The sequence below is a fragment of the Sciurus vulgaris genome, assembly GCF_902686455.1.
Source record: "Sciurus vulgaris genome assembly, chromosome: 14".
NCBI classification, from domain to species: Eukaryota; Metazoa; Chordata; class Mammalia; order Rodentia; family Sciuridae; genus Sciurus; species Sciurus vulgaris.
Genome location: NC_136475.1, coordinates 10,712,759 through 10,733,755, shown reverse-complemented (window position 1 = coordinate 10,733,755; position 20,997 = coordinate 10,712,759). Strand labels below are relative to the sequence as shown.

The 20,997-nt window shown below is 38.1% G+C and overlaps 2 protein-coding genes across 7 annotated transcripts in view; one reads left to right on the top strand and one right to left on the bottom strand.

Annotated features, from left to right (window-relative positions):
• The first annotated feature begins 94 nt into the window (after window positions 1–94).
• On the top strand, window positions 95–18,265 carry MITD1 (microtubule interacting and trafficking domain containing 1). 4 transcript variants are annotated; one of them, XR_013759366.1, is made up of 8 exons: window positions 95–250; window positions 3,310–3,411; window positions 6,022–6,158; window positions 6,780–6,866; window positions 8,982–9,097; window positions 9,922–9,982; window positions 10,351–10,815; window positions 18,130–18,265. XR_013759366.1 is itself a non-coding variant. In XM_079111345.1 (7 exons), the coding sequence occupies exons 1-7, from the start codon at window positions 100–102 to the stop codon at window positions 10,444–10,446; spliced, it is 750 nt and encodes a 249-aa protein (XP_078967471.1). In that variant the 5' UTR covers window positions 95–99; the 3' UTR covers window positions 10,447–10,906. The 4 variants fall into 4 exon arrangements, 3 of the variants coding, with proteins under 3 accessions (XP_078967471.1, XP_078967473.1, XP_078967472.1); XM_079111345.1 differs by lacking the exon at window positions 18,130–18,265 and having other exon boundaries at window positions 10,351–10,906; XM_079111346.1 differs by lacking the exon at window positions 18,130–18,265 and having other exon boundaries at window positions 241–376; window positions 10,351–10,906.
• Window positions 17,044–20,997, bottom strand: part of LIPT1 (lipoyltransferase 1) — an 18,326-nt gene continuing 14,372 nt past the window's right edge. For all 3 annotated transcript variants that reach the window (XM_079111341.1, XM_079111342.1, XM_079111340.1), the window contains exon 2: window positions 17,044–18,394. In XM_079111341.1, coding sequence (XP_078967467.1) covers window positions 17,269–18,390 — 1,122 coding nt within the window. In that variant the 5' untranslated portion in view covers window positions 18,391–18,394 and the 3' untranslated portion in view covers window positions 17,044–17,268. The remainder of the gene's footprint in view (window positions 18,395–20,997) is intronic.

Genomic DNA, 20,997 nt, shown 5'->3' with positions numbered 1-20,997 from the left:
GCAGGGAGCGCCCGCGCGCGGCGTCACGTGACCGCTTCCCGGCAGCGCGGATGACCTGCTCAAGTCCAGCCTGGGTTGAGGCTGAGCGGAGTTGTAGTGATGGCCAAGCCCCGGGTGGCGCTGGATCCGGAGAGCACAGCTGCCGCCACTGTGCTGAAACGGGCGGTGGAGCTAGATTCGGAGTCCCGGTACCCGCAGGCTCTGGTGTGCTACCAAGAGGGGATTGACCTGCTCCTGCAGGTTCTGAAAGGTGAGCAGTGAGCCTTGGAGGGCAGGACCCTAGGTTTCGAAACTACAGCTGGTTTGCGCTGTGTCTGCAGCCAAGTGAAACCCGAAAGTGATTCTTCCACACCGCCAGGAAACAGTCGACCAGAAGGTGGGATGTCTCCAGGACAAATGGGCTGGTTTCTTTTTATGTCTGCAGTAGATTGATGTCATCAGGAAAATTGAGGGTCCTATTCTAGATTTTAAAAGACATAATGAGATATAACCAAATTGTTACATAATCCTTGATAGTAGCTGGGTTTGAACCAACTTTAAAAGACATTTTTGGATCAGTTAGGAAAGTTTGAGTGTGGATCGGGTGACACTGAAATTACAAATTGTTAAACAGTATTTTTTTTCCTGAAGACAATATTTAGAGATGCAGCCGTCAGTATTAATTTTACTTAAGCAAAAAAAAAAAATTTAAATTTGGGGCTGGGTGTGTAGCTCAGTGGTAGAGCTTGCCTAGCATGACTGGAGGCCCTGGGTTCAGTTCCCAGCACCAATAAATAAATGAATAGGCAAAACTGCTAACACTTTTTAAAATCCAAATAATGGGTAATAAATGCGTTCATTATAGTACTATAACTTTTTTGTTTGAACGTTTTTATTAAAAGTAAACAAATATAAAACCACAAAAATAAAAATTTTTTTCTTAAACAGATATACTGAAATTCAGCATAACAAACACACAGGATTGTAGACAGGCACAATGAAACTTTTTGTGTTACATAGTTATTCATTATTGAGAAGCACCTCAAAATTCCTTAACTCTCAGCACAACTATGGCTCAGCAGACACCCAGTAATTAGGTAGTAAATTAAAACTAGTCCCTGCTCCTCAATCCAGGAGCCCCAGTGTGGTCTAAGATAATTTACTGTGTGCTTTCTAGTTGAAGCCTCTTATAATTCAAGTTTACAGAAGCATCAAGACAGCAGAGGGTTCCCTTCAAAGGTTGGTGCTTTTTAAAATAAACTCCACTGTAGTAGAGCCTGTTTAATGACGATGGTGATAATAATGGTGATGTCTGGTTTCATCATTAAAATTGTTCTACGAATCATGAGTTGATGGTATTCTAGTTTTCTAGCATGTAAGAGTAGTTAGCTTTCAAGTTCTGTCACTGAAGATGGTAGTACCACAAGTGGAGCCCAAGGCCTCATGACTTCTATACTGAATCACAAAAAGAGAGATGGTATAGTATCAAGGGGACACTGCTCAAGTCCTGGTGGCAGTAGGAATCTGAAGCAGGAGAGTCATAGGAGTTCTGCTTCAGTGTGCTTCATTGATTCCAGGGTTGTTACAGAAACAGTGACATGACAGTGACAGGTTAAGACCGCAATGCAAATAACTCCAGTGTCGAGAATAAGTGTCCAGAGAGAGATATACACAAGTGCAATGAGGATTTAAATAGGTAAATGTCACATAGGGGTCCAAAGGTAGAGGCAGTGCTTGGTAGAGGCTTTGGAAAAAAAAAAGTAGAATTTCAGAAGTCAGAAATTTAGCTAAGAGTATTCATATTCTGTTTGTGCTGTTTTACCAATAAATAGTTGAGTTTGATTCAGTGAGGAAGAGGAAGAAAGTTTAAAGTAGTTTAAGATTTGGATCACACTTGACTTATTCTGTAGGCAAGGAAAATGACAGAATTCTGTTTCACTGTTGGTGTCTCTCAGGAATATGCTTTCTATCATGTATTTTCATGACACTCCCTCTCTTATTTCAGGCCTTTAAACAAATAACACCTTTGTGAGGCTTTGCCTGACCTTCTGTGTAAAGTTACAACCTCATCCCAGCCCTCCCCGTCTTCCTTTTTTTTATTTAATAGTACTTATCACAATCTAATATACATGTTTTATCAATTTATTTTTATTGTTGTCTTCCCACTTAAAGGGGAGAATTTTGTCTGTTTTATTAACTACAGTATTCCCAGTGCTTAGAACAATGTCTGGAAGATAGTTAAGTTCTCACTAGTTAATTCTTGAATGAATGACTGAATATGGTGAGGGTGTAGAGTAGATATTAGCTTCTAGATACTGGAGTCCAACAGACAAATGATAGTTCCTCCAGGCACCAGTGAGATGTGATAGGGCCTGAATGAACCAGGGAATGATATCAATATTAGGATAAGGAAGGGACGGTAAAGATGTTGAATGACTAGCATTGGCACGTGATTGAATGTGGGAGTGAAGTTCACTGGCAATCAAAGATAGCTGTAGGGTTTCAAGCCTTGAAAACCAAGGTCTGATGGTTGAAGGGTGGGCCTACAGGGTCTACCATTGCCAGCTGATCAAGGACAATAACTAAGAAAGAACTGCATTTATACTACTAGAAAAGACTACTACATTGCTGAGCTTAGATTTAAGATCACTTAGAAATATTTCATTCCTAAGGACCAAATGGCAAATGTTAAATGGAGTGGGCAAATTCAGACTATTTTTCCAAGAAAGAAAACAAACTTTAATTAGTAGAAAAATTGGTGAAATTCAAATAAAATTTGCTGAAAAACGAGAAATTAAAAATGAAAATATTATGGAAAATGTAAGCAATGTCAAAGGAAGGAAAGAAAAGAGGAAATCAGAAGTGATTTGGGGGCATAGATAAGGTTTCTTTGGCATTATATGGTCAAAAATAACATTTTTGGGGGCAACTGAGAAAATGAGCATTAATTATAAATGGAGAAGTCTGAAAGAGAAGTTGGTTTTATGGAAGATAGTCCTTGTTATCTTTTAATTACACTAAAATTTAAAACGTGAGTAATTAGGACAAATAGTGTTCAGACTCGGGTTTGCCATGTAAAAAGCTACCTTTCTCAGCCCACCAGATTTGGTTTCCTAGGGGTTACAACATCAGAGACCCATTCCTAAACAAAGCTGCTCCAGGTGCATCAAGCCAAATTCAAGCTTAGCATCTGTTCACTTTAGGACTGAGGCAACCATGATAAAATAGGAAATTTTGAGGAAACAGGATATAATGCTTAAACTAAATAGAAAAACTGTTTTGAAACTTGAGAATTTTCTTTTTTTTTTTTTTTTTTTTCTTAATTTATAGGGACCAAAGATGATGCTAAGAAACGTAATCTCAGAGAAAAAATTTCTGGCTACATGGATAGAGCAGAAAACATAAAGAAATACGTGGATCAAGAAAAAGAAGGTAAAAGACTGTTCAGAAAACATGTCTAGGACTGGGATGTCGTAGGGGTTTCTCAGCCACATCCCGCGTGGATGAGAAAAGGGTTAACTGCCGGAGGACCCGATGTTGGCTATAAATCAACCAATTACCCATAAACTTATCTAATCAATAAATACACAAGAGCCAGTGCTCTTTTTAAATAAGAAGGGGCTTGATGGGATTGGGCCATACCAGATCTGGCCTCTAACAACATAGAGTAGCCCAACTCTTATTTATAGTCACACAGATAAAGGGTCCCTGAATGGGAGGGGCTTCTTCTGTGATGAACAGGATGGAGTGGAGTTAGGGGAACCGATTTGCTCAGGAAACTATCACAGAACCTGAAAGGAAACCACTCCCACAGTGCCACATACTCCTCTGCAATCTGGGACAGACCTCCGTGTCTGCCAGTACTGCTAAGTCAGTCCCTTGTGTCCTGAGGCACAACCTCGTCTGATTCTGCTAGATTAGGATGGCTCCCACAGGGTGTGGCTTTGGAGCCCCGAGTGGTATGGACCGTTTGTGCCTGGAAGATTATAGATTTACTGGACATTCCTCTTCTCTGTACTGGAGTTATCTTGACCTTTTTTTTTTTTTTTTTTTTTTTTAAAGTTGTAGGGTGGGGTGGGAACACACCTTTTGAGCATCTGATGAAAGCTATAAATACTCAGAACTTTGCCATTTTTAAAAAGGAATGTTCCGATCCCCAGGAAGTTTGTGTATGGACCCCAGTTTAAGAACTACTACAAAGAAATACAGAATGTGGATCCTGGATTTTTTTTTTTGAAAGCCTAAAACCATTATGGCAGCCAAAGAAACTCCTGAGACTTCTCTCTAATTTTATTGTAATTCAACATATTTCAAGAGTTATGTATTCATAATGATTAGAGGTGAGATTTTAATCCTCTACTCATAAGATCCAGTTTACAAACATCTGTATGAATTGACATTGCCACTCTTATCTGAAGTGCACACTATGGCCAACAGTTCTGCTGCCCTAAAATCCATTGTCCTCAGTCCTTATTTGATCTTCCTCCACGTTCTCACAACCCTCTGCCCAGCTCTTCCTAGTGCTCTGTACCAACATATCCTGCAGATCCCCACTGAACTCTGAGCGGAAATAAAACTGTACTTCCTTCACAAGTTCAAATCTAGAATGAAATTTATCTCAAAAACAGTGAAATATAGTACCAGCACCAAGTTAAATTAACCTATGTGGCTAGCTTGGCTTGAAAATTGGTGCATAGTTGCTAACATTATTTATGTGGAAATATTTGGAACAGAATCCAAATCACAACAGTATGTGTGTATGTGCACGCACATGCCTGTGTAGTGCTAGGAGTTGAACCCGAGACCTCATACTTGCTAGGCAAGTGTTCTACCACAGAGCCATACCCCAACCTAGCTTTTATTTACTTTTTTTGACTCCAAAAAGCTTCATGCATTTTTTTCTTTATTTAGCTGACTTTCTGCTTATATCATCAACACTTTCACAACAAATTTCTCCTCCTCAATAAGCAAGCATGCTCGCCTTGTCATTGACACATTTAGCATGCACAGCACCAACTTAGACCCTGCTGACCTGTTTTTTCATTTCAATCTCAGAAGAACTTTAGTTCTCACAGCATGAATCCCCTGAGGTCTACCTGGACATGTGTCACAGGAAGATTTTGTTGTTTTCCCAACCTTCTTGGTACAAAAGTAAACAATTCTATTACCAGGGTTTGGGGACAGCCTGGTTTTGTTAGAGGCTGTATTGTAGGAAAGCCTACAACAGTATGTCAAACACTGGGCCACTCTGAGTGCCTCTAGACACTGCTCTGCAGAGGGACCAAACCACTTCAGACAAGATGTAAAGTGCAACAGCACATAAGTTAGAAATTACCTTTAGGGTTATATTTTTTAAAAACTTTGGAGTTCTCTAATAACTTACTCAATAATTAACAAAACCAATGGAATTATCCTAGTCATCCTGTGACATGCCAGTCTTTACTTATTAAGTTGTACTATAAGGTTCTGCTTTAAACATTCTGTAGTGTGATTAGCAGATATGAGGGCCTGGGTTTAATTCCTACCACCAAAAAAAAAAAAGAGAGAGAGAAAAAAAAAAAAACACCTTTCGGTGCTAAAAAAGATTTCTGAATGTCCTGTTATGCTGTTTGTATTTAATAATTTATTAAATTGCAAGACCAAAAAAATGCGTAAGTCTGAAGAGGACCAGATACTACTAGATGGGATTCTACCCATGGTAACGAGAAGTTATCAGATGCTTTTGCACATACAGTAGTCTCTTGAATAAACTGTTCATTCTGTAGGATCCAGCTCAGAAACCTGTTCCAAGAAAACTCTGGAATTTCCCCATCATTCAACCTTAATGAAGACAGAATCACTTATGGAGTGGTTTGTCTTATATGCTTCTGTATGTGTAGCATCTTGCAGTATTTACAGAATATAGTAGGCATTCAATAAATACTTTTTGAGTGACTAAGTTAAAAAATTAATTTGCAATTGATCATGAATAATCACTATGTGAAATATAAAATGTATAAATATGATCACTGGTGATATTACTGAAGCTCATGTCTTATATAGATGGAAAATATCACAAGCAAATTAAAATAGAAGAGAATGCGACAGGATTCAGTTACGAGTCACTTTTTAAAGAATACCTTAATGAGACAGTTACAGAAGTTTGGATAGAAGATCCTTATATTAGACAGACTCATCAGGTAAGTGAAATGTACTAAACTATAATGAAAGATTATTTTAAATGTATAGCCAACCAGCCATGTTTGTGGGTTCCACATCTAGATTCAATGGAGGTTGAAAATATCTTTTTTTCAAAATTAGTATCTGCCAGTCATGGTGGCTCAGGAGGCTTAGGCAGGAGGATCACGAATTCAAAGCCAGCCTCAACAAAAGTGAGGCACTAAGCAACTCAATGAGACCCTGTCTCTAAATAAAATATAAAATAGGGCTGGGGTGTGTTTCAGTGGTTGACTACCCCTGAGTTCAATCCCTGGTACCCCCCATCCCCCCAAAAAATTGACATCTGTACAAAACATGTCCAAGCTTTCTTCTTGTCACTATTCCCTAAACAAAGTAGTAAAACAACTATTTACATAGCATCTACATTGTATTAGGTAATACTATTATAAGTATCTACAGATGATTTAAAGTGTTTAGGAGGATAGACAGATGTTCTGTGGAAATACTGCAACATTTTATAAAAAGGACTTTTGAGCATCCATAGGTTTTAGTATGGGGGAGGGTGGTCACTGAAACCAGTGCCCCAGGATACAAAGGGATAACTATACTAGCTGTTAATAACCCATCTTAATGTCTTTCAGCTATATAACTTCCTTCGATTTTGTGAGATGCTTATTAAGAAACCTTGTAATGTAAAAACTATTCACCTTCTCACCTCTCTGGATAAGGTAGGTATCTGGAAGAACTTTCTTAACTAACTTTATTCAGTTACAAGGTATAGTCTGATCAAGGAAAACCTGGATGCAGTCAATGTATTGGCTATATCTATTTCCTTAAAATTAAACTTATTATTTAATAATAAGCATAGTACATCTTGAGAAAAATGCTATTGATTTTAGGATGTTGACCTTGTATTTTGTTAATTTCTGTTAGTTCAAATAGTTTGTCAGCTCCGTGTGTTGTATGTTCTTGGAGGTGATATTGCAGTCTGCACTTCTGGCAATTTTGTCTCTTTACCAGTTACACCCATTAGCAGCATGATATACGGCATCTCTATTTTGATTTTGACCTAAATGGGAGTTTTTCTAAGTAATCATGATTTCCAGGATTACTTTGATAAGTAGGCAGCCCCATTTGAATGACCTAAACGTAGTTACTAAAATATACATAAGGAGACAAGCTGGAATTGTGAATGTTCATGTTAGAAAAAAGAACAGTTATTTTTATAAAAACTATTGTTCTTGCAACAGTTTCACAATCTTGAGTTACTTCTTTGATATAACAGATATAGAAACTAATAGAACTTTTTTTTTCATGTATTTATTCCTTAGTCAAAATAAATTATATTTTAAAACCATAATTTTTTTCACATTTTAATTGGTGCATAATTGTCCATAATAGTGGAATTTGTTATTACATATTTGTATATGTACACAATATATCAATATAATTTGGCCAATGGCATTCCCCAGTGTTTCCCCTCTTTCCCCTCCTCCCTACCCCAGGTCCCTTTACTCTACGATCTCCCTCCGATTTTCATGAGATTTCCCCACCCTTTTCTTTTTTCCTTTCTAGTTTCCATATATAAGATAAAACATACAACTCTTGACCTTCTGGGTTTGTAAAGCCATAACATTTTTAAAGGAAAAAGGAGAATTTGTGGTGGTGTGTTAACAAGACAGATACCAGTCTAAGATGCAATACTGAACAGCTGATCTCTTTTTTCCCATAGTGGAATAAATGATAGTTATACATACAATTTCATTAAAGACCTGGAATGAGGCAAATAACCTTTTGAAACAAACTGCCCAACAAACAGAAGCAGGCTGCAAATAATTTCTATTACCATTTTACTATAAGATGAAAACATTTCCAAAGTGCCTACAAATTGAAACCCCTCATTTCCTGTGCCTGGCCTTGAATTCTGTCTCCCTTCCTCATTCACATCCAAATTCAGAAAGGTTTCTGCATTGCATGCTGAAAAACGCAATCCTCTGCACAGACTGACATTAATGAGCCCGTGAGCAATCTTCCTCTAGAGCCTCCAGGGGAGTCAGGAGCTCAAACACAGAGCACAGCATCATTTCTATGAACAATAAGTTTAACTGTCAAATGAGCTCTGACATCTGACAGGCCACATACGCATTTCATAAACCAAAATATTGTCTTCATATCCTTTTTTTTTTGTAAAAATGTTGAGTAGACCATCAAAGTAGGAAAAAAAATTACAGAAAACATGAAAAATGAAAATTCAAAGAGTTTATGCCAAAAAAAAAAAACACCAATCCTCTCCAGCTTAACTCATGTATATTTTTGGGTATTGAAACCACGTACAGGGTTATCAGGCAGAAGATGGTCCCTCCCATAGCTATGCTGCTCCAGTAAAACTTTTGGTCAAGCAGGCCTCATTTCAGGTGGTTGCACACACCATTGGATTTCTGGAAAAACTTTTGTATCTCTGGAACTTCGTTTTTCCCAGCATAATTATATGCAGTGGGACTGAAGATCAGATTAGTTGGCGTGGTAAATATGATAGATGGTGCTTCTGTGGAAATCAGAGGCCTTAATCCATGGAATGTCTCACCTGATTGGACTTGAGAACATCATACACACAGTAGAGGTACCTCTTAATCTGGAAGAGCCTACAGACTATAGGCCTCTGAAGCCCACACTCTGGCCAACTTCTGCATGAAGCCACTTAACTCATAATGTATGATGCCTGTGTCCACAAATGCTGTATGATCACCTATAGAACCTTTTCTTATTAATCCATGATATTCATTGTATAGCTTAGGGATAATTTAAAATATTAAGGCAGCAAATTATATTTTTGCTCTTAACAGGGATGTGCAAGAGAGCCACAAAGAATTGGCCTGGAAGAAATAAAAATGTCACTCAGTAGACATGGAGTACTATTGGAAATAGAATATTCTTCTTCAATACATGACCGAGAAATTAGGTCAGCATACAATATTTTTATTTTTATTCAGTTGAAATATGTTTTTAAAATGTCATAATTGCATGTAAATATTACATTTAAATATTAAAAATTCAAATATTTTTAATATTTCCTAAGTGAATTAAATTTACTTGTCCTGTGGGAAGAGAGTACTTCTTTTCTGCATGGTGCATTAAGTATTATGATATTGAAATAATTCATTTTCTAATAAAATCAATATTTAGTGTTGGTTTCACTTAATGTAGATAAGTAAATATTTTGGTAAATACAACAGTATGCTCAATCAATAAAAAAGAATATGCAGTTATCTTTATGCTATCTTCGCTCATTTAGCACAGGGGTTTTCATAATGATGGCAATGGCACCCTTATTTTTAATGAAAATTAACTTAAATATGCAGAACAGATGAAAATGCAGTTGCTGTGGTTGCAACAGAGGTCAGTGTCCAGGGCTCCTCCCGCTCACTTTCCCCATCTGCAGGTGGGAAAACCCCAGGAACACCTCGACAGCTTACCTGAATATATTTGGTAACCACTTGTTAGCAGAACAGGGAAGTTTTATCATCAAGCTGAAATTCAAGAATAAGTTTTAACTTAACTGATAAATTTTTTATAGCTAATCAAATCAGCTAATTGTTTCTGTGATCCTTTTGTTTCACTGTAAATGGGGCACATGATTAACCCCAGGTTAGATTTGACTCATGTCACTGAAGGAAGTGGTTTTCTTGGTTAGAGGGAAATTTTGCTCATACTTAACACAATACAGCTTTAGTAATTGTCTGACTTTAATGCATTGAATATAATACTGTATATTAATTTCAATAGGTTCAACAATGGATGGATGATTAAGATCGGAAGGGGACTTGATTATTTTAAGAAACTGCAGGTAGGAAGCCAGGTGTAGTGGTGAACGCTTATAATCCCAACAGCTTGGAAGGCTGAGGCAGGAGGTTGGCAAGTTCAAGCCCAGCCTCAGCAACTTAGCGAGATCCTGTCTCTAAATAAAATATAAAAAGGGCTGGGGTTGTGGCTCAGTAGTTAAGCGCCCCTGGGTTCAATTCCTGATACAAAAAAAAAAAAGAAAAGAAAAAAGAAACTGCAGGTAGGACATAATTTTATCAGTTAGTGCTTGGTGGTGTGTAGTGCTGTTTTCGTATGTAACTTTTAAATATATATATACTTTTTTGTATATAACTTTTAAATATATATAATATATATATATATATACTCACACACTTTTTTTTTTCTTCCTAGGGTCGTTTTCCCCTTGGATACCATGATTTTGACCTAAGACCATGTCATGAAACAACAGTGGACATTTTTCATAACAAGCATACAAAAAAAATATGAAGGATAGTGGCCCAATGTATATATTTTTACTATAAGTGACATCCTAGTCCACTTCCTATTGGTCTATCTGAATACCACAGGCTGGATAATTTATAAAGAAGAGAGGTTTGTTTAGCTCTTGGTGTGGAGGCTGAGAAGTCTTAAGAGCATGGTGCTGGCACCTGGTAAGGACCTTTCTGCATGTGGAGGACGGCATCACACGGCAAGACCAAGCAAGCACGCCAGAGCGAGCTCGCCTTTATAAGAGAGCCACTCCTGAGGCTCTGCCCTCGTGACCCTATCAGCCCAAGATCCCACCCCAACACTGCTGCACTGGGGACCATGGCTCCTACACATGAGCTTCTGGGGAACACATTTAAACCACAGCAAGTAAATACTGGATTTTTATCATTATTATTATTTTACTATGAACAGACCTTTTTTATAATGAATGGATTAACAATAAACTTTTACATTTCTACTCCTTATGGATTCTTTGTTCAGCTGTAGGAACAATCAGTTATTTAGTTAAATTGTTACTCAATAGGTCTACAGTGTTTCTTTTTATATAATCATAGAGCTGGTTTAAGATTTTGCCAGCTTTTTCTCTGGCTGTTGGATAAATCAACAGATAATGAGTATGTTAGGATGTGAGCTGGATGTTAATCTTGCCCCTGGTAGTTTAGAGTTCAAGAGGGAAAATCATAGTTTAGAGTGGTCTTAAGAGACAGGTGGGCTTGGGGTGTGTGGGGGGGTAGTAACCACAAAAAACAGCATGACTAGGGGTGAGCTCCAAGGCAGAGTGCATGCTTAGCACATGTAAGGCCCTGGGTTCAATCCCCAGTGTCCACCCCTCCTCCCCGGCAAAATAGAACAAACAAAAGCACAGTGTTAACTGTTAAAATTTTAAAAAATTGTCTTCGGCAGACAGTCACCAACACTCGGTGGTCTCCTGTTACCTAGCTCATGAAGGCAAATCAACGTATTTAGTCATCCTGGTGCATGTTGCACCTCATTCACTTTGGCTGACACCTTTATAAAGCCTTATACTTAGTCAACTGTGCTGGATAAGCTCATCCATCCAGATGCCAGGCGACTGATTGGTTGGGGACAGACTAGGTTCCATGGTTCCAAGAAGAACGTATGCTAGAGGCAGTGGACAGTGAACAAGTTAAAGAACAAACTAAGGCAGAGGAAAACAAGTACCCCAGGATTTGGTACTGGAGAGTGCACATATAAACATCTGGAGAATATCCAAGCAGAAAGGAACAAAGACTATGAACAAGAATATTCATAGCATGGAGGGACAAAGCCAGGTGGAGACCATGGGCTGTCCTGGGCAGCCTCAGACATTAGGTTTGGCTTGCTTTCATGGGCCAGCAGGTACATGATTGAGTTGATATAAAAGGCCAGAAAGGTTCCTGATACTTCTCTTTGATGCTTTCATGTTTGGGAGCTAATAATGCTAAACCTAAAAAATTTAGACTCCAATTCAGGGTATAAGAACACTTGGAGTAGTATTAGACCTGATCAGAAGTTTCTTTCAGCATATCTTAGCTTATCTTGGGAGTACTCCTCACTATAGAAGTGGTACATCTGGGTGAGAACATCTTTACCTTCGTATTAAAATCTGATTTCTAGACACATGGATATGTCACTGTAGAGAATCAGGAACCCTCTAAATTATTTTTTATTCAGTGCCTGTAAGACTCCCTTCTAAAGGCAGAGGGTGTAGCTCAGTGGGCCCTGGGTTCAATCCCAGCATGGGAGGGGGAAAAAAGGAATCCTGGCTGAGAGAATATTAGTTTACACAGTGCTTCCCATTATTCTAAATATGTGGAGTCCCCAGATCAAATTAGAACACTAGAAGGCTACCAGGTGCAACCTTAAATATATTAAGGAATGTACAAGAACTGAAGGAAGAACTACAAGTTATTTATGGAAAGACGTTAAGAGAAAACTCGGAAGCCTGGAAAGAAATTACGCTCTCCTTAAATTGATTCATAAATTACATGACAAAGAAGACTAGCACTAGGAGACTTGCTTGACAAGTCACATAACTATAATAATTCTTTAAACATGTATGGGCATAAGGATGGCTAAACAGTGGGATAGAATAGAGAACTTAGAAACAAAGTAAATCTGTATGTATGGGTATTTTATATGGAATAAACATGTCATTTCAGTTTAGTGGCTGGAAAAAATATTAGATATCTGTCTTGTGCTATTTAAATAATTCTACTTAAATCTAAATGAATGAAAGAACTAATTAAATGGAAAACCCAAGTGTTTTTAAAAACCCCTACTAAATATATAAGCATAACACAAAACCCAGGAATTGTCAAAGAGCAAAAGATCAGATCATGTATTAAAGCAGAAGGAACTATAAATGAAGTTTGAAAACATGAGGTCAAACTGACAACACATAGAAAAAAGGTTAACATTCCATACGTAAGAAAGTTGGCCTGATTCTCAGCAGTGACCCTGATCTGACCTTTAGCCTCACTGAGTAGCTGGCTCTCTGAGCAACACTCACTGCTCTCTCCTGCCAGTATGTACATCCCCAGCGATGGTGCTGCCCTACTTTTTGTTATTATGAACCAACTTCTCTTTTTTTTTTTGGGGGGGGGGGGGCTGGGGATCGAACCCAGAGCCCTGTACTTGTAAGTCAAGCACTTTATCAACTGAGCTATCTCCCCAGCCCCATGAACCAACTTCTTAAAAGGTTTTTCTCTGAACAGTTCCTTCCCATTTGCTCACCACCTGTTCACACTTCAACTCACTCCATGAAATTGCTTTTGTTAAGCTTGATAGTGACCTCCATACCACCATATCTAATCAGCACTTTCTAACCTTCATATTACTTTATTACTTGACCTTATGGGAGCATGTGACGCAGTTGGCCCTTCCCTTCTTGAAATTCAGCTTCTGGGAAACATGCATGTCTCCTCCACGTTTTAACAGTACAGTTGGAGTCAGGGATGCTAGCTCAGTGTAAGAGTGTGTGCTATCATGTTCAAGCCCTGGGTTTGACCCTAAGAACTAACAAAGCAAAACAAAAACACTAGAGTTCCTCTAAAATCAATAAATCCTCTTTTCTTCAACCCATACTCTCCTGGAGTGACTGTACCAGTAAGTTTTCTTAGTAAAGAACAATAAAAATTGCTACTACTTGATGTAAGCAGGGAGTGTGTGTGAGGGGGAGGGGGGTCATTAAAAGGATAGTAGGTAGCTCAAATCATCACGAGAGATATAGACTGAAACATGGAAGCTTTGCAGTGAAGAATTATAACCCAGAACTAATCTTGTCACCCTGTGGCAAGGGCTGGATATGGAAGACTACAGCACTTCCATTACTGGCATCCCCATTGCCAGACTTACTGCCTTTGCTACCCTAGAAAGTCAGGCTCCTGGACTACTGTCTTAAGGGTTTTCACCCATCTGGGGTTCTCTGCATCACTAGTTTCCAAATCAAAGTTTGGAGCTGGTGCCTCTGACTGGCAGAGCCTAGGTCTTACACCCATGCCTGCACAAATCATATTTGTGAAATTAAAAAGTAAAATCTTCACTAGGCCATCCCCTTTGAGATAACCAGTTATAGGGAGAACCCTGCATCCACACCTGCTCTTCCTCATCTAAAAAAATGTAGCCATATTTAAAGATCAGGTCTTTAAAGAGGTAAATTAAAATGAAGTGTTTAAGGTGGGCCTTAATCCATATGACTAGGTCCTAAGAGGAGAAAATTTGGTCACAGATATGCATGCACACAGAAGAAAGCCATGAGGACACCAGGTGGATATCTTCAAGCCAAGGGGAGGTCTTAAAAGACACGAAACCTGCTGGCACCTTATCTTGAACTTGGAGTCACCCAATCTGTGTTATAGTAGCCCTAGAAAATTAATATTGCCTCATTATTTCCTTTTTAAAAGAGCCAAAATTAAGTCATGTCCTGAAAACAGGGGTCACTTATCCCTAATTTTTAACAAGGAACTAACACTGTTCTCTTCTTTCCTAGGCACTAGCCTGTACCCCAGCAGTAGCCTCCAACTACTGGCTGTTCCCAATCTTGCTTCGTTCCAATCCATTCTCCACAGAACAGCAGAGTAATCTTTATGAAAACTTACTGAACTTAAGACCAAGTTCTGTGGCTATCAGTCTCTACATAATCTGGTCTCTGCCCATCTCCAACTTCATCTTGCCTGATTCTCCCCCTTGTTTGACTGTCAAGAAGCCCAGCTCTTTGCTGCTTTAGGGTCTTCCCGTATGCTGTTGTGGGTGGCAAATTGTACTTGCCAATAAAATCTCTTATGATTTTGAAATTCCTTCCACAAAGATGAGTACCTATGTACCCTCTCCTTGAATATGTGCTGAAGACCCTAGAAGTGATACTGTATTACTTCCAAGGCTGTCATAAAAGAAAATAGGTTCTGCCCTGCTTCTTTGGTCCCTTGTTCCAAGAATGCAGCCACTAGCTTGTAAGGAACTCCAGGCAGTCCCAGCAGAGAGGAACTGAAGCCCTCAGTTCAGTCCCAGAAGAGCTCCCAGCCTACTACCAGCTCCACTTTACCAGCCATATGAATAAGCTCTCTTGGAAGAAGATATAGTCTTGGCTCCAGTTAAGTTCTTCTAATTAATGCTTTTGGATCAAATAAGCTATCCCTACCAAAGCCCTATTCAAATTGTATATTTGTGAACAAAATGATTGTTTTAAATCACCAAGTTTTAGAATGGTTTGTTACATAGCAGTAACTGTCATATCCTGGATTCTTCTTCTCCCCTCCCACCCACCCACTTTGCATGGCTTTCTTCTTTTTCATGTGTTTAAATGTCATCTTCCTGATAGTTCTACCTAGGTCACCCCTATTATTGCCCATTATCACTATCTCAGCTTTCCCCAATAGCATTTCTCATCTTGTAATTATGTACTGGCTTATCTTGTTTTCCTAAGCCAGAGATTTTAAAACTCAGGTCTTGATATATTAATGGGTGATAAGATCAATAAAGAATAAAAAGGGCTGGGGATATGGCTCAGTGCTTAAGTGCCCTTGGGTTCAATCCACAGTATCCCCCCCACCCCAAAAGACCAATTTTTAAAAGATAAAAATGGAAAATATCAGAGAAGTAAATAGTGAAGAACAAGCATAGTATTGTTAAGCTTATTAGTTATTCATAAATGTGTTAAGGCACAATGTAAAATATATTTTTACTTTGATTTTACTGATTTTTAAATGTCTGAAAGGCACTAAACTACCAATTCCTGAGGTCAGTGACCATGTCTTTTTAACACCCTATGAGATCCAATATCTAGCATAGTGCTTGTCACACAGTATGCATTCAATACTAACCCATAGTAAATGTTTTAGAAATAAAAGGAGTATGAGAATTAATCAACTGGAAAGACAGGAAATGGTCAACAGGGATGATACTCTGAAGAATTCGATAATGAAAAGATTGAGAATCTTTTCACAACCATCTTGAGCAGGAAGAGTTTTGGGAAGAGGAGACATGTTCGGTCATTCTGGTTTAGGATCCAGTGAAAGTGGGAAAACAAATTTCTAGATAAAGAAGATATAATGGTGCAAGGCCCAAACACAAGCAGGAGAGGACAAAATTCAGAGTATAATCAGAGAGGTTATGCTTAAAGAAAGGGAGGCATTTCCTCCCCTGAGACTGAAAGAAAAGAGAGAGAACCTGGAGGCTAAAGGGTTCATTTCTGAAGCCTTCAACTCTCAAGAAATTATGAATCAAGGTTGAATTCTGGAGCTTGTGAGCATTGTAACCTTTAGTAATAAGATGCCTGAAGAATGAGAGGAATGCTGGGCATAGTGGCGCATGCTTCTAATCCCAGCTACTTGTGAGGCTGAGGCAGGAGGGTCACAAGTTAGAAGCCAGCTTCAGCAATTTAGCCAGACCCTGTCTCAAAATAAAAATTAAAAAAAAATAAAATAAAATAAAAATGGCTGGACATGTAGCTCAGAGATAAGAGTGCTTGCCTACCATGTGTGAAGCCAAAGATTCAATCACCGGTACTTCAAAAAGCAAGAACGAGAGGAAGTCCACCAAAGAGGAGATGGATCTGATATCAACAGAAAGATGTGTTAAGTTAAAAACTGTAAATATGAAGTTGGGCAAATCTGCAGGATTATAAGATTTTTACCCCCTGGATTGTTTGTCATCTAGGTACAGAAGTAGAAAATCGATTGGACTTTTTTTTAAGTGGCTATGGTAGGTCAAGGGAGGAAAGCAAATGAAAACACTGGTAAGCAAGTGCAGTATTCTTGAGATAATTCAGGCTTGGTGAGGGAGGGAAATGAAGGTAGAGATTAAAGTCAAATGCTGAGAAAAATGCAATGGGTTTCATTTAGTGAGAGAAAATGGAAAGACAAGATAATACACCTAAATGAATTGAGTTTATGATATGAGGTGGCAAGAAACCAGTTATATTCCTTAGAGGCATGAAAAGCAAGCAATTGTGAAGTTGGATTGTCTACTACTTCCAAGGCAGTAAGAAGTGAAGGAGCTGAAATATTCATGTGGTGCCAGGAACTAAAATCAATGAAGAAAGAACCAGTATTCTAGACATCAAAAGAGAAAATGGACAAGGACAGGTAATAAACAATTTCAAATGAGAAGTTACTGAAAGAGACTAGACATTTTTCCCCCAAGACAGGGTCCTCACTGTTGTCCACTAAACTACTGGACTTTGGTGACCCTCCCACCTCAGCCTGCTGGGATTACAAGCAGATGCCACTATGCTCAGCTCTTTGCTTTTTCAGACATACAATGCATTTAAAAGTTTTATTTACTCTTTGAAACTGATAATACAAAGAAAGTTACTTGGAGTCACATTATTCCTTTAATTTTTTCACAGAGAATATTCCATTTACTGTGTAGTTCTTGATTTTCTGGGCTTGTTCTAAGTAATATGTTTGTTAACATGATAGTTTCAGTTGGGCAAAACTTGCTGCCAATAAAACTTGAATTTAATTTGTCACATATTTCCAATGGTAACCAATGATCTGGTGCTTCAATATTGCAAATTTCTATTCTTCCATTCTTTATATCTATGAATACTTTAATTTCCAAATGTGACTGTTCATGTAACACATTCAAAGTAGTGTTTATACTAAACTTTGGCGTTTTGCCATATATCCATTCCCAAGTTTGTAGTTCTTTGGCTTTGCTATTTATTCCAGGAAACAGTGTTTCGTCTGTTGGGTTTATTAGGTTAATGTGATTCTCAATTTGATGGAAAGCAGCATACTCTGTAGCAATAGCATTCATCAGTACTTCACAGGTCAGAGTGGGATCTTTCTCCAAAAGATTTTTCACTAAAGAAGGTATGCTAGTAGTGGCATTGCTCCTGATCCCCTGGTAAGGGCTCTTTAGTGAAGAGGACAAAGAGGTTCCATCAGTACTACATAATAAGGTGCAATGGTGATAAGCAGTAGTTCGGCCAATCTTTGAGGCTGTTCCTGAGATTTTAAACTGTCCATCAAGTAAAAGGTCAAATCTTTTGGTAACCTGTACATCCAACTTGGGTTGGACAGCATTCAGTGCTCTCACAATTAATTTCAGATTTTCCATTCTATCATACTTTTTTTTGGTTGTAAAGAAAGTCAAATTGATATTACCCATATCATGGTAAACAGTTCCTCCTCCACTTCTTCTCCTAGCCAGTTTTATACCTTCTTTTCTCAACAGATTCAGGTTACATTCTTGCCAAGGATTCTGATGCCTACCAATTACAACACAGGGAGAATTTTTCCAAAAGAAAAGAATTGGCTTGCCTTCTAGATTTACATGGTCATGGATCCAGTCTTCTACAGCCAGATTTTGATATACATCATTGGAAATAGACTGTAATATGAGTCCACCTTTTGTAGTGTTTTTAAAGCCTGCTGCTGGAACCTTGTGGTTGCAAAGTAACTGGAAGCAATTCTTCACTGAAAATGGAATCAGCATGCTTCTAAAAATGGAAGACAAATTAATTCAATAAAAAAAGGAAAATTAAATTCTATTTTCTAGTTATCAACGATTGGTTATTTGATTCAAACTTAACTAGGTGTCCAGTCCAATTGCTTTTCTTGCCTGTTAGCTTTATCATTAGTGTTTAGCAGCTCTATAACAGTAATTTTTAAAATGAAGATAAAATTCAAATAATTTCAGTTGAAATGAAGGCACAGATTTTTCAAACAAAAAGAATGCAGCAAATACATTACATATCTTAAAGCCAAACAAATTATTTTGAATTCATAATGCATGTTCATTGAAAAACATAACAGGTAAGCAAAAAAGACAATAAAAGAATACATAATCCCACCACTGAAGAGAATCATACTTAATATTTTGGTATAAACAACCCATTTTATATGTTGCCCAGGCTGGCCTCAAACTCCTGAGCTCAAGTGACCTTCCTGCCTCAGCCTCCCAAGTAGCTGTAACTACAGGTGTACGTCACTATGCCTGCTTCTCTTTCAACATTAAACCTATTTTAACATCAGCTTTAATGACTGTGTAATATTTCATTGTTAAATATATCAGTTCACAAGTTCAAGGCCAGGCAAAATGTATAATTTATCAAAACCCTGCCTCAAAATAAAATTTAAAAGGGCTTTTGCTAGCATATGTGAAGCCTGAGGTTCACTTACCAGTACCATAACAACAAAACAAAACAAAACAACCAGTTTGCTCAGTTTGTTAGTCTACATTAGTTTTTTTTTTTTTTTCTAGTTTTTCTGTGTTATCAACAATGCATTTGTGAACATCTCTATGGAAAGTTGTAATTATGCCTTTACAAAGTTATAAAATAATTCCTATTTGAACTTGGAATATATGATTTACTGCCAGTGTAACTTTTATTTAGATCAATATTAAATTAGTATGAATCCCCTGAAGTCACAGGAAGAGGGCAATCGGAGTATGCAGGATTACATGGAAAGGCTATGAACAAATTTATTATTTGGACAACTCGTTGATGTCAAAAGTGTTAGTCAAGTATTAGGTGACAAAAGGTTGAAAATACTAGCCATGAAAATAAAGTATTTTGACGACTTATCGTCTTAACCACTCTATTGCAATTTTGTTTCTTTGAATGTCTGTAAATTTCCTTCAAGATGAAGAACTAGGAATAGAACTGGTTATTAAGGTAACTCAAATTCCTCAGTTAAGTAATGTCCTGGAAATTTAATTCCCACATTAAAGAGTCTTTGCATTTTTATAATTCTTGTTATATTTCATACCTGTGCTATAGAAAAGATAACCAGTTTATACATTCCTCTAAGAAAGATCTAGAGAGGTTTAATAGATGAAGGGATACTTGAACAGTGTTGAAATCTGATGGTTTACTAGGTTGATGGGGGCAGCATGTGCCAGGCATATGCAAAGACTGAAACTATCAGTCATTGACTAGTAAGGCATGTTTTGGGGACTCCCTCCTAAGATACAGTTAACTACCAGTATTCTGGCTCCACTGATGCCATGGCTCTACTGTCCTAGGGAGTCTTTGCACTTGGATTGCATTTCTTTGGCTAATCTCCTTGTTTTTGGTTCTTTTGAGTTTGATAAAGTCTCGTATTCATTCAACAAATATTTACGGAGTGCCTACGAGGCACAAGGTAGTAAGGAGACAGAAAGGAGGAGACAAGTTCATGTAATCCTAAAACATTTGGATTCTCTCTGAAGGCAGCTAGGATCTACTGATATGTTTTAAGCAGGATGTTGAGTTACACAAAACTATCTCTGCAGGGTTGTGCATAGATTAAAGAAAGGTTAGACTAGGGACAGAAAGAGCAGTTAGACTGTCCCAGGAGGGTTCTGTGAGCAGACCCAGAGCCTTCAACACAACCCTAAAGAGCAGCAACATTTAAGGGATATGAAGAGAAGGGAGGGAGAGCTCCCAAAGAAAACTGAGAATGAGAGGAAGAATTTAAAATAGGGCATTTTGGAAGTTTCAAGGAAGTAAGATGCTGAAAATGGATCATAATTAAGAAAGTTATTAGTGGGCTGGGGTTGTAGTTAAGTGGTAGAGCGCTTGCCTAGCATGTGTAAAGCACTGGGTTCGATCCTCAGCACCGCATGTAAATAAATAAATTTTAAAAAGGTCCACCCACAACTAAAAAAAAAATTAAAAAAAAAAAAGAAAGTTATTAGTGATCCTGGCAAGAACCAGATATGCTGAGTGACTGGGAGGCCCACAGTGATACAATGAATATACTCCAGTTGCAAAATGGAAAAGCTAGGACAATAGTTAGAAGGAATGTGGAGTTAAGAGATAAATTAAGATGCAAGAGACCTGAACATATTTAGATGCTGCTGGTAGGACAATCGGGAAAAGAGGGTAACATTGGTGAAGGGAGCTCCCTGAGAAGGTGGTGGTGCTGGGATCCAGAGTTCAGAAGGAGCAGAAGGGATCCTCCTTCCTTGGGACCCAAGGGAGAAACAGTGACAAATATGTTGATGGTGTGTTGGACATTAATAAGCTAGAAAGTGTTTGTGGAAGTGCAGATTCTGAAAGAGCTTATGACATACTCTTTTTAGCATATGCAGAATGTGGCAGGATAGCAAAGTAGT

Excerpts from the sequence above, each read along its gene's own strand:
- MITD1 (XM_079111345.1), top strand. The coding sequence starts at position 100 with ATGGCCAAGCCCCGGGTGGCGCTGGATCCGGAGAGCACAGCTGCCGCC. Across the intron at positions 251-3,309 it reads GCTCCTGCAGGTTCTGAAAG|GGACCAAAGATGATGCTAAG; the intron begins GTGAGCAGTGAG and ends CTTAATTTATAG. Across the intron at positions 9,983-10,350 it reads ATTATTTTAAGAAACTGCAG|GGTCGTTTTCCCCTTGGATA; the intron begins GTAGGAAGCCAG and ends TTTTCTTCCTAG.